General features: G+C 40.3%; 2 protein-coding genes across 13 annotated transcripts; one reads left to right on the top strand and one right to left on the bottom strand.

Moving 5' to 3' along the window:
* The first annotated feature begins 6,173 nt into the window (after positions 1-6,173).
* On the top strand, positions 6,174-12,947 carry LOC109756811 (rust resistance kinase Lr10). Of its 12 annotated transcripts, none has more exons than XM_073509766.1 (8): positions 6,174-6,415; positions 6,520-6,776; positions 7,656-7,763; positions 7,924-8,035; positions 8,220-8,310; positions 11,023-11,228; positions 11,302-11,477; positions 11,561-12,947. In XM_073509766.1, the coding sequence occupies exons 6-8, from the start codon at positions 11,059-11,061 to the stop codon at positions 12,643-12,645; spliced, it is 1,431 nt and encodes a 476-aa protein (XP_073365867.1). In that variant the 5' UTR covers positions 6,174-6,415; positions 6,520-6,776; positions 7,656-7,763; positions 7,924-8,035; positions 8,220-8,310; positions 11,023-11,058; the 3' UTR covers positions 12,646-12,947. The 12 variants fall into 12 exon arrangements, with proteins under 12 accessions (XP_073365867.1, XP_073365864.1, XP_073365866.1 ...); XM_073509767.1 differs by having other exon boundaries at positions 6,197-6,415; positions 6,496-6,776; XM_073509763.1 differs by having other exon boundaries at positions 6,520-7,763.
* Positions 8,341-10,116, bottom strand: LOC109756812 (rust resistance kinase Lr10). The gene is made up of 2 exons (XM_020315649.4): positions 9,342-10,116; positions 8,341-8,423 (listed from the first exon to the last, which is right to left on the bottom strand). The coding sequence occupies exons 1-2, from the start codon at positions 10,114-10,116 to the stop codon at positions 8,341-8,343; spliced, it is 858 nt and encodes a 285-aa protein (XP_020171238.2).
* Positions 12,948-13,242: the final 295 nt, after the last annotated feature.

Genomic DNA, 13,242 nt, shown 5'->3' with positions numbered 1-13,242 from the left:
TAACTGTATGCTTTGGGTCAAACTTTTTTTACTACCACATAATCAGTTATTATAGTCAGTCAAAATCTAGACTATAAAACTCCATGTTTTTGTGAAGAAAAGCTTGACTGTGATGAGTCAATTTTTGCAAATCCACCTTTCGTGTGATTCTGTCCATTATTTGGAGACACTGTCTTTTTTCATGATGAAAGAATATGTGTTGCTCCAAACTGGGTATGCGATAACCCACAAATGTTGCAAATCAATAGATCTTTTTAATAAATAAGTGTGACGGGTTCAACGAAGACCAGCAGGAATTGGTGTGTGGAAATTGGTCAGGAATCACTCCAGTTACCAAAAGAATTGGTGGTTGTTTATTTCATTCATTGGAAGGCTGAAGAACTGGAAGTACAATTTAAAAAGAGTACATCAAGTGACAAAATTCTCAATTATAATACAGACACGTTAGTTTTGCCTCTTATATGGACTAAATCGTTCTCATGGATGGCTAGAATATCACCCATCATAATGGTTTGCATTGATTTTGTTGTATGGGTAGAGCCTAAGATTATGTCTTGCAAAAGTACTGACTCACACATACTTATGATTACATCCATAGAGACATCGTAGCTACTTCAACCCTCATGTTAGAACTCATAAACTTGGGGTTCGGTATTGTGTCACTCCGACCTCCCCTCCAAGGCTTATTGTAACACCATGCTCTCCTTCAGGCCCATGTAGGTGAAATGACACACATCACTTTGTTGATTACACCACAACATATAATCAAACATCAATATTTATTGCAAAATCTATATGACTATTGACTAGGGGATTCTCCCATGTCCTCAAGAACGTGATGGAACTACTCACGAAACACCATGATGAACATGACCAGTGTCGATATGAATATAAGAACAATTTTAAAGTACAAAATCTTCACCGACAAAACATAAATCATCAGTTGTTAAACAACATTTGATGTTGGGAAGTGGTCACGATAACTGATTTACACCAATTGCTCATATATGGTGACGGAGATAGAGATGGGGCTAGCATTATTGATGGAGAATGTGGTGATGGATTGGATGATCCCAATGATGCCTTGCTGTTGAGTACGACGATGGCTTCAAAATCCCCAGACTGGGGTTATGGATCTGATAGAATCAGCCCTCTCGGAGAGGATTAGGGTTCTTTGTTCGGCAGCAAAAAATATACGTAAAAATTCCTGTGGGGGTTATTGCGTCGGGGAAGTCGGCATAGGGGGCTTTGTGGACCCACACACACCTACGTGAAGCTCCCTAGTTCTATGGCGTGTTGGCCCCATAGGCCACACCATGGCTTCTGGGCAAACTCAGTTGAAAACTCATGTTGTGTTTTATTTTATTTTTCATCACTCCCAAAAAGTTATTTTCTTCATTTTAGTTTATTCTCTAGTGTTGATAGCTTTCGATCCACCTCTCCGATGCAAATTTGCAAAGGAAGATAAAAATAAGATAAACTAGAGCAATAATAGTCCAATAAGTAGAATAAAGGAGCATGTTATCCTATGTCATAATGAGGCAAAACTCATGTATCGGTTGTCCCATGAAAGGTGAACGTGCATGTATCCTTACTTAAATAATTTTGGCAAAAAAAGTAGTACATAATTACATATTTATCTGAAGAAATGCTATAAATCAAATAAACGTATGGTTGGTATAAAATCATATGTGAACTTTGCATGTATCCCAGGAAGTCAAACAAATTTATTAGTGCTAAAATTTGAAAAAATAAGTAGTTGCTTTTATCAAGATAAAATCTCGGCCGTGTGGCTGCTGGCCGCCTCTCATATAGCAGGTCTGCATTTGCGATCCTTCTATGTGAGACAAGATGGTGAGGGAAAGGAATAGAGGATTAACACATGCTAACATTTACACTAAGTCTATGCCAATGCCGTTTGCTTCATCATGTATTAATGTGATCTCTTCTGATAAGCTACCATGGTTGAAAGCTCATACATATATGCTATTTTTAGTAATATTATTTTGAGGATCATTTTTTAGTAATATTGGAGGGGGGGCGGGGTAGGCTTTAGCCTGTTGAATCGTACTTGTTAGAATTTTCCATCGGCACACTGTCTCATTCCTTCCAGGAAAAGGGTGAGATTGAGAGAAGTTGTTTCTTAGGATAGCTGATTTTGAACATCCCCCAAAAGATCTCGATTGTCCAGCAAACCTGACGGTGCAGCTCATGAGTTGACAGCGGCGGCGGGCCCAAGATGGGCCAAATTCAAAAATGTGCTCTGGCCTAGATTGTTTTAGCCCGTGAAACTATTTTTATTTAAAGACTAGGTGATTGCCGAATTTTCTTGTCTGTGGAACTATCTAGATGATGACCGATTTTTTAGGGGACATAATTTTGATATAGGATTCTATTTTATCTACACGTTCTTTTTTTTCTTTTTTAGGTTATAAAAATGTGAAATTGCGTGAAATTATATCGAAATCATGTCTACCTTTTCCGAATAACATATGATCTACAATAATTTTGTAATCTAGCGAATCAACATCACCCTTTGGTTGATGAAATTGTTTGAAGGATAGGTCCATGATGCGAAGTTCATACTTTAACATCCTTTTTGAAACTTTATACCTATATTTTTACCCCTGTGAATGCATGGAGATTAAGATGATGTGTCAGTTGTACTACAAAATAACACACAACAAAAAGATAAGCAAATAAACATGATGAAAATTTATGCACATCCTTATATATGATAGCTTAAAACAATATTCTTTTGCTTCATGAAGGGGAAATTTTTTATATTGATCGACCATCCACATGCATCTCTTGACCCATCAGAATGATTGTACTATGTGGAATGCTAGGCCAAGATCATCACCACCCCGACTATTGAAAATAGAATAACAGAGCTCAGATGGTAGCAAAAAAGAAGAGCTACAAGTGCCATCTTGGTACTTATGGCGAATCTAGAACAAAAATAGATGGTGGGCTCAAAAGTTAGGACACTAATCTAAAGTACAAAAAAAACAACATTTATATTTTTCATCTAATTTAAATTTAAATATGGCATACAAATAATTTAAATTTATGTCATAGATCAAATATCATGGCATTCATGAAACTCCCTGGTTCTCCTAAAATTAATAATGAAAGTTTGAAGCTATGGAAAGTGAGCAACAACTATTGATCAACTGCAGTAAGGTTACTAGAATATGGTGTACCTTCCTCGGTGTAGATTATGTTTAACTCCAGGTTTTGAAGCGGGGAGGAAATCCAAATAGGCCATTAACTACAGGGTGTAGGTTATGATCTTCCCATCCAGAAATGTAAGGTGCATAATTATTCATGTAACCAAAGTCTGAACTTTTACACAACTAGAAGCTGATCAACAATATTGACTGAGGATGCAAAGAAAATTTGTATTGCATTTATCTCGCAAATATATTTTTTCTTATCAAAGTGCTTCCCTATTTCATGGGTTAAACTAGTGCAGTGCACACTTTCGAAAATCTTGCAATTATCTAGATATATATTCAATAAAAATTAAAGATGGCTATAACATGATAAAATAAAAGAAACACGTAGCTTAAAATTTTCAAGGAGTTACATTATTTCCGAGGAGTTACATTATTTGCATGTGCATTTTACAGGAGCTCCTATTTGGCGTGTGAGGCGCTGGCGAACATGCCAGCGCGCACCGCCTCTCCTCCCACGCGCCCCTATTGGGCCGCCCATGAGCGGAGCTGGATGCCGTAGTTTTTATGTCATTTTTTTCTTTTTACCTTTTTCTGTTTTATTTGTCATTTTTTAAAATAATTCAAAATTTAAATATGTTAGAAATTTAAATAATTTCCAAATTTGAAAAAAGTGAATTTTCGGAAAATGTTCCAAAAATCATAAGATGTTCATCATTTAAAAAATGTTCATCATTTTGAAAAACAATGTTCGTGTGTTCAAAAAATGCTTGTGAATTCAAAAAATATACACGTGTTCGACAAAAACGTTCATTGATTCAAACAATGTTCGAGATTTCAAAAACCTGCACGTTGATGTACATAATTTAAATTCAATGGACATTTTGAGAAATTTTCTGAATAAATTTTGAATCCAAGAACATTTTTTCAATATTATGCACATTTTATAAATTTCATGATAATTTTTGGATATGTTGAAGATTTTGTAGTTTGATGAACAAATTTGAATTTGAAAATATTACTTGAATACGATGAACCTTTTTTAATATGTCAAAGATATTTTAAAAGTTTCATGAACATTTTTAAAATATGATGAACAAATTTTGAACTCGATGAACACAAATTGAAATTGAGAGAATGTTCAGCGATTTGAAAAACGATGTTCCCAGATTTCATCAAAATGCGCATGAATTTGGGAAAACCAAATAAGAAATAACCAAAAAAAGAAAAAGGAAAAAGAAAAAAGAAAACTAGAAGTGAAAGGAAAAAAAGAAAGAAGAAAAAGCCAAAGAAAAAAGAAGAAAAAAACCGGTTTGGGGAGATTTGGGAACCTTCGAAAAGGCAGAAAGGAACAAAAATATAGGACGACCCACTTGTTCACACGAACGCGTTCGTACTCGTGCGCGACCTACACGCTGAATAGGAGAACCCGCTTTTTTCGGGAGCAACTAACGAACGAGTGCTCGTTCGGAAGCCCAACAAGGGTCACCTTGGGGGTGGGCTGAGAGCGTGCCACTCGGCGCGCTCTTAGCAGCAGTCACGTGTCGCCTCTGGGCGCTCCTTTCTATTATTATTTTTATTTTTCTACATGCGTTTTCTGCTTGCTAGATGTTTTTTTGGCTTTTCGGGTTTTGACCGGTCTTTCTTAGCTTTTGAAAAAAAATCTGATTTTTTTGTGTGCGAAAAAAAGTTTTTTTTTGCTTCAGCGAGAGGCATGGTCGTGCCTCTTGAAAACAAAAAACCAAACTTTTCTTTTACTTTCGCGAGAGGCACGGGTTTGCTTCCGCGAGAGGTAAGAATTTGTTTTCGCGAGATACACAGATTTGCTTCTACAAGAGGAACGTTCGTGCCTCTCAGAAACAAAAAAAAACATATTTATTTCTTCCGCGAGAGGCATGGCTGTGCCTCTCGAAAACAAAAAAAAAGTTTTTTTATTTCTGCGAGAGGCATGACCTCTTGAAAACGAAAAAAATGTGTTTTTATACTTTCACAGGAGGCACGGTCGTGCCTCTCGAAAAAAAAACACATTTTTTTTATTTACTTCCGCGAGAGGTGCGGATTTGCTTCCGCAAAAGGCACGGATTGGTTTCTGCGAGAGACACGGTGGCGCGTCTTCAAAACGAAAAAACATGTTTTATTTTACTTTCGTTTTTTCCGTGAGAGGCGATAGGCACAAATTTGCTCCCGCAAGAGGCGGTTGTGCTCTCGAAAACGAAAAAACATGTTTTTTCCTTCCGTGAGAGGCACGGATTTTTTCATCCGTTTTTTCCGTGAAGAAAAATTTCGTCAGAACTTATCAACATAGGATCTAGTTTTGAATATCTTGACGCAGAAAATCCAACAGTGAAAAATGTTCGAGATTTGGACGCACAGTTAAGAGACAAAACGTTTTAAATAAACGGATCTACGAAAAAAAGAAAAAAAACTCTTAAATTATGACAAGTGGCGTATAGAGATGGGAGTGGCATTTGCAAAGAGTGATTCTTAATTAGTGATTTCAGCATTTTTCTAGTATGATAAGAAAAACTCTAAATAATACTCCCACCATTTTATTTACTCCGCATATCAGCTTTGGTCGAAGTCAAACTTTGTAAAATGTGACAAAATTTTTAGACAAAAATATTAACGTACACAATAACAAATCAATACCATTAACATTAGATTCATTATTAAATATACTTTCCCATCATATAGATTTGCTATCGTAAATGTTCATATTTGTTTTATAAACTTGGTCAAACTTTATGAAGTTTGACTTCAGACAAATCTAATATGCAGAGGAAATAAAAACGGAGGGAGTAGCGAAAAAGGTAAAAAAAGATGGGGAATCACATTATTTGCGAGGAGGGAGTAGAGAAAAAGGTAAAAAAAGATGGATAAGGGTTACTCTTACACTTGAATTTTCAGGTTCTTTGTTTGTTGGGAACATTTGCATTTTCAGGTAGACTGCGGTCAATCCAATACAAAACCTTGTAACGACTTGAATTTATAGGCCCACGGCCCAGCAGTTCGGCCACTACGGCAGAAAAGTGAACCTTATCCCGTCCCCTACCTCCGCCGGCCGCCCCACCACACCTCCCGGCGGCGATCTTGACCGTCTCCCTACTCCCGATGCCTCCCTCCCACCCGCGCGCTCCTGTGCCTGAGCATTGTGCTTTCCCGCAGCCGCAGCCGCCGCCGCTGCCGTCTCCGGTAGCCCACTGCCGCCCTCCTCCGCCGCCGCCGCACCGGGCAAGGTGAAGCTTCTTCTTTCCCTTCCTCTTGTGTACATTCCTTATTGTCACAGTTCACATCTGTATGCCCACTGGATTCTCAGCACATGGATTGCTCGCTGGTACAGATCCGGCAACGAGACGGGGACTAGTTCAGTGAGGATTGCTTGCTAGTCGAATTCACCAATACTACTACAAATGCACGCGCCACGATTACTACTACTCCCTCCGTTACTAAATATAAATCTTTTTAGAGATTTCAGTGCGGACTAGATACGGATGTTTATAGACGGATTTTAGAGTGAGATTCGTCTATTTTGCTCCTTATGTAGTCCATATCGAAATCTCTAAAAGGAGATATATTTAGGAACGGAGGGAGCACACGGTAAGTGGCAACTACTTTTTCCATTACTTGTACTCTGCCAATCTGCAGTCTGTTGTGGAATCTGATGTCATACCCTTCCCTGGTAATACAAATATGTCCACAGTAGCAAAACACCAGTAGCAAAGGTAGTTAAGTCAAATGCGTCATAGGCTAGTCGCTTGGGCATGTTGATTGTTCCAGGAGCACCAATTTCCGATACGCTCAAATGCCACCACAAGGTGACCGGTGGCTTCCTGCCCGGTCTGCCGACTACCAAATTGCAGACAGTTCCGATGTCTCACGTGACAACTACACCAAAGAGCTTAACATTAGACTTCTTATTGAGCTGAAAATCAAGTGTCATATAGTACAATACAATAGGCATTACTGCAGCATATTAAGTCTCATTGTCCAAAATAAATACATTCAGAATTGCTGTGAAACAAATCTCTAGATTTGCGGCATGGGGTGGCCCGGAGACGAAACAAATGGCTTGGGGGGCATCGTTAAACTCTGCAAGGTTCCTGTTAACATGTTCAACACTTTGAGCATGGACGGGCGATTTTTTGGGTTCCACTGAATGCACCACAGTGCCACAATGGCCAGCTTCCTTACTGTATCCTTCTCTTCTTGCGCCATTTCCCTTGATGATTCCAGTTCTTGCTCCGTGCTTATTTTCTCATATATCCATTCTGGGATGTAAACCTCGTTTTGGTTCTCAATCCATGGATCCGAGTTCCTCCTACCGCTCACCATTTCCAGCACCAGCATGCCAAAGCTATAGACATCGGACTTACTGGATATTCTCCCAAAGTTCCGAGAATATAGTTCTGGCGCAATGTAACCCATTGTTCCTCTAGCTGCAGTCAGTGTGACGATGCTATGATCCCTTGTACACAGCTTTGCAAGCCCAAAATCTGAAATCTTTGGACTGAAGCTGTAGTCCAGCAAGATGTTGTGAGGCTTGATGTCGAAATGGAGGATGCGCTGATTGCACCCTTGATGCAGGTATTCAATTCCTCGTGCAATGCCTGATGCTATCTCCAGCATTTTGTTAGGTGCTAATAGCTCTCGACAAATATCTGATTCATCTGCAAATATATACTTCTCAAGTGATCCGTTAGGCATGAATTCATAGATAAGAGCACGCCTTGTTCCATCTGAGCAGAATCCCAAGAGACGGACCACATTAGCATGGTGGATTCTACCAATGGTTGCAACTTCATTCATGAATTCTTCTCCATCGCTCTTTGAGTTCTCCAGCATCTTTACTGCCACAGGTACTCCATTTGCCAGCTGACCTTTGTATACGCTTCCAAATCCACCCTGACCCAGTCTATCTTTGAATCGCCTTGTTACTTTTTTAACTTCAGAGAATGTGTACCTTGTTGGTTTTGATGTGCCATATGCCTTGAGAAACATTTCGATTTTCAAACGTACCTCTTCATCAACCTTTGATTTCAGGGATCGATAGAGTGCTGTGGCTGCCGTCAACAAGAGAACCACAAATGTGGCTACCGATGATGTTGCTGAAAAACAAGAATGCAGGCAAACAGTGAGTTATCTTGCTTTCATGTCTTTCCTCTTATATATGGGTAAGATGCAAGAATAAGAGTAATATACAACAAAATGTATGCATAATACCTGCAATGACTTTCACACGTGAACCTGCATGTAGGAAATAAGCGATTTAGATTTTTTGTGCAAAATAATACTCCCTCCGTTCCTAAATATTTGTCTTTTTAGAGATTTCAAATAGACTACCACATACGGATGTATATAGACATATTTTAGAGTGTAGATTCACTCATTTTGCTTCGTATGTAGTCACTTGTTGAAATATCTAGAAAGACAAATATTTAGGAATGGAGGGAGTAGAAGGCTTACAATTTCTATTTCTTTTTGTAAGAGAGAAAAAAAGGCTACTGACTTCTTTCTCATGCCAGTTTTTTGTTGATGGAATGGAAAAGAGATTCAACACATGACAGTAGCTAATTTGTGGTAAAACAAAGATCAGTAATATACATTTTTTGTAATGATGAAACTATTTGCATATATCTGAACTTTCTTGGGACATCATTTTTTTTTTCTTCAATAATAACTTTGAAAGTATGAGCATCACAAAAATGCAGTTTAGTTGGGCTGGAATTCAGGCCTTCTTTCCAGAAGGTGTTGTAACACTTATAACATGAATAAACCTCATTGGCTTTTGCATAATCATGAATGTTTTACATCCCTGAGCTTCTTGATATGGCTGTTCAAGCATGATCAGAAATTTTGGAGGTAAACATAGTTCCTGTTTCTGAAACAATGTGATACTTTTCTAGTAAGAATGTAACTACAAAATGGGATACTTTTCATCTTGCATATGCTATCTGTATGGGGGAGTATCAGAACCATGTGAGTGTGAAATATTTACTGGACTCCGATATGCTGGTAAACAGAGACATATTTGCGTATATAGCAAATGGTGCATAAAAAGAACTGTTCTTTATTTGGATCATTTAGGTACTCTTGTCAAGAATAATTTGAGGCATGCAAATATTCAGAACAAATCCTTTGATGCTTAAGAAGTAGAAACAATACCTTGGCGCTTGCAGAATGCTTGCCTGCGTTGTGAGCTGAATCCGCAGGAATGCCCGTTTCGCTCGCAGTCTAGACAAATGTCGGTCATGTTAGGAACTGACCAAGTCAAGGTTGTCTCACCAAATGCAATGACCCTTCTGGCTCTGTCGGTGAATAACATAGTAGATTTGATATCATAATCTGCCGGCATCAAAATACCGTTTGAAACCACTGTGCAGTCTAAGGGAAGAATATACATTGGTTCACTGCCGTCCATCAAATATATGAACTGGCTTGTGTTGCTCAGGCAAGAGATTGGGCCAACAATACTGTCCCCCAGACCTGGTCTTGTACCGGTCTTCTCCGTTGGTATCAACTCTCTTGAACAGCGTACCAGGTTTGCAATTTCACCTCCGTAACTGTCAGGTATGTATACACTAGTTGATAGATTGGTGGTAGAGATCTTCTGAAGCGGGCACCTAGTCCATGATTCTTCAAGCGGGATGACATTTAGGCCACCATACCTGTAGTCAATTGCAGTGACCTTGCATAGTCCAAGAATTGGGTGAAGTAGGATGGTATCTGCTTCCCTAGAACATGCTAGCTCCAAGCCAGGTGCTCCGCACGATTGGGGGCTGGTTGCAAGGCGGAACGGAAATCGGATCTCTGTGCCTTCTTCGCTGCACCTTGATGGTGCGCAGTTATGGAAGAAATCTCCATCACCACTTGCTGTGGCTCTGTTGATTCCATAGTTAAGAACAGAGAACAACAGAGCTACAACCAAAGCTTCAAACATTTGTGTGAAAAATGAAGATGAGGAGGAAATGAGATGAAGCTGTGCCTACAAAAACTGAGCTTCTTTTGTAATGTTGAAATCATAAAGAAGAAATATCTTGGCTACCTTGAATCAGTTGGACGGATTCCAACCTTTCTTCCTTATCTTCCTGGATGTTGCCTTTGACAAGTCAAAGCCTATCTTCCTGTACACTAGCTTGACTAAGAAAACCAGCAATCAGGTGGCACACCAGGCTTGACTATTCTTCCTCTTGTGTCTCCATCAATCCATATGCACCAGAAAATTCGTATATTAATCTGAGACCATATTAGCCTTCTTCTTAACTCTAGTACCAGCTTCTGTGCCTGATCCTGCATCTGTAAAGCTCTCATGACGAACTCCGTTGCATTTCCACGTTCTGTTATACTCCAAGCATTAGCAATCTCCTCCACAGTTTCAGTTTTTCTAACAAAGACTGGAGCGGAAGATACTCTGGGGCAAGCAGTTTGCCCCTCTTTCTCCTGTGGGCATCTCCAAGACATCCACAATCCTTTTCGATTGCGAGGGGATCCACCTGGTTGTGGTGTTCAAGAATACGAGCTTGTTTGTAGCGATGACCAGGCTATAATTCAAGTCAATACGGGAAGGTACTTCATCACCAACATCTCCTACCCCGACTCTGTTTTCTGGGTTGTTGATGCCAGTTTGGATAATAGCAGCTGCCCTATTCCTGAGAGGAATCAACATCCTTATATCCATATATTGAGATCAGATTACATGTTCCTGTTATATATGCGTACGGTTAAATGGGCTGCCTTTGTCAGTTGTTCACGCATGATGAAAGATAATCTTATTTATAAGCCTGTCGCTTGCCGGAGTACGAACACTTCTTTTGTTTATGTGTTGAGTACCATGCAATCCTATCAGGTTCAGAATGTTGAGCCTTCATGTGGATACTTGGCCATGACTCCTTTGGGAAGCTGGGGTCCGGGGCCAAATGATTATTATTCAACTTATGATTATGAAGATATTGTAAAATTTATGAGGGATGGGTTTGCTTTTAGATTTCCTTTCCCAGCTCCAGAATGGACATATCCTTGGATCCTCAAGACATGCCTGAAAAATTCAAGGAGGTGAGTCTCTATGCTCTCTGGTTGCATTTTTCACCTCAAATGGGTTTGTCTTACCAAAAAACTGTTTATGCAGCGACTTCCACGAACAGATGTCTAGTTCAAGCATCCAAAATAAGATTTCTGTGATTTTTGCCATCGACGTGCGTTTCTTGGGATGTGTAAAAAACAACTCCTTGTCTGACTACACTAAATTATATTGGGCTGTGTTGGTCATAGTATCTGCTATAAGTATCATGAAGCTCATTATCGGTATGACAGAATCATCTAATCCTTATTAGTACAGCTCCATAACTTTATACATGTAACTCATGTCTGTAATCTTGTTTATGCAGTGTTTGCAGTACTATCCAGGTTAGTCTTTGCACCGTTGTCTGTATTGATCTTCCTTGGCTACAAGTACTGGAAAACAAAGGTAGTAATTGACGCAGTTGAGAAGTTCCTCCAGATGCAACTAGCCCTTGGCCCAACAAGGTTCGCTTACACAGACATCACTGCGATCACTAGCCACTTCAGAGACAAGCTGGGCCAAGGAGGCTATGGGTCCGTGTACAAAGGTGTGCTTCCCGGTGACATCCATGTTGCCATCAAAATGTTGGTCAGTTCCATGTCCAATGGAGAAGAATTCATCAGTGAGGTGTCCAGCATCGGAAGCATTCACCATGTCAACGTAGTGCGTCTGGTGGGTTTCTGCTCGGAGGAAATGAGGAGGGCTCTTGTCTATGAGTACATGCCTCATGGATCTCTTGAGAAGTACATCTTCTCGCCCGAGAAGAGTTTCTCCTGGGACAAGCTCAATCAGATTGCTCTGGGCATTGCCAGAGGGATCGACTATCTGCACCGAGGGTGCGATATGCAGATATTACATTTCGACATCAAGCCTCACAACATCCTGTTGGACAGTGACTTCACCCCAAAAGTCGCTGACTTTGGACTGGCGAAACTGTACCCCAGGGACAACAGCTTTTTGCCGGTGAGCGCTGCGCGGGGAACAGTTGGCTACATAGCTCCCGAGATGGTGTCCCGTAGCTTTGGCGCCATATCTTCGAAGTCTGATGTCTATAGCTTTGGGATGTTGTTGCTGGAGATGGCCGGGGGGCGGAGGAACGTGGACCCACAAGCGTCAAGAAGCCAGACGTACTACCCGTCATGGGTGTACAATCAGCTGTCTCGGCAAGAGGTGGGTGGGATCTCGGAGGTTGTTGGTATCCATCAGGTCGAGAGGAAGCTGTGCATCGTTGCGCTGTGGTGCATCCAGATGAAGCCAGACGACCGGCCAGCCATGAGCGAGGTGCTAGACATGCTCGAAGCTGGCATCGATGGCCTCGAGATGCCTCCCGAGCCCTTCTTCTGCGGGGACGAGTTCGCCCCTGCTGCAGATTCTTCAGTATTATCAGAGATAAGTACATTCCCAGAGTGAAATATCTGTACTATCGTAGTTTTGGACCAAATTTTATCCTCTAGCCATCTCAGGTGCACTCAGCAAGTCAATATTTGTGTGCAATGTGAAGAAGATACTCTTTTTCTTAATACGGAGAGAAGACATCTAAAATGATGGTGCAAATTGTAAATGTGAACCTGGAGAGAACTGCTTTCTGTAAAATAATGCCATTGATAATCCCATTGGCGCTGTTGTTACTGTTTCTGTACAACATCGATCACATTCAGTTGAATATTTGAATGGCGGTGCATTGTGCGATGCTGTAGTATTTGTTTACTAAAGTGTATTCTTTTATGGGTGTAACTGCACAAAATTTGCATGGATTTGTGGTGTTCTTGGCAGGAAGAGATGGCATGATGATCTTGCCGGGGTTTCATATCCTGCGAACGGATATGAAATGTTTTGCTGCAGGAGCAATCATCATTCCTGCAAAACATGTAAGTGCAAAATATTCATCATTTCACAACAGAAGTTAACTGACACTCCATTGATTGTACACAGATAGAGGGGGTTGTATCATCAATAAGAGCCAAAGGAGAGGTGGCTTTCCCATAACTAAAACCGCGGACAGACAAG

This window comes from Aegilops tauschii, chromosome 3 (genome assembly GCF_002575655.3).
Source record: "Aegilops tauschii subsp. strangulata cultivar AL8/78 chromosome 3, Aet v6.0, whole genome shotgun sequence".
NCBI lineage: Eukaryota > Viridiplantae > Streptophyta > Magnoliopsida > Poales > Poaceae > Aegilops > Aegilops tauschii.
Note: the sequence above shows the minus strand (reverse complement) of the source record. Positions and strands in the feature narration are given on the sequence as shown.

Coding starts and splice junctions, on each gene's coding strand:
- LOC109756812 (XM_020315649.4), bottom strand. CDS start 10,116: ATGTTTGAAGCTTTGGTTGTAGCTCTGTTGTTCTCTGTTCTTAACTAT. Junction 8,424..9,341: donor AGCATTCTGCAAGCGCCAAG/GTATTGTTTCTA, acceptor TCCTACATGCAG/GTTCACGTGTGAAAGTCATT.
- LOC109756811 (XM_020315647.4), top strand. CDS start 10,486: ATGACGAACTCCGTTGCATTTCCACGTTCTGTTATACTCCAAGCATTA. Junction 11,229..11,301: donor TGCCTGAAAAATTCAAGGAG/GTGAGTCTCTAT, acceptor CTGTTTATGCAG/CGACTTCCACGAACAGATGT. Junction 11,478..11,560: donor TATCATGAAGCTCATTATCG/GTATGACAGAAT, acceptor TTGTTTATGCAG/TGTTTGCAGTACTATCCAGG.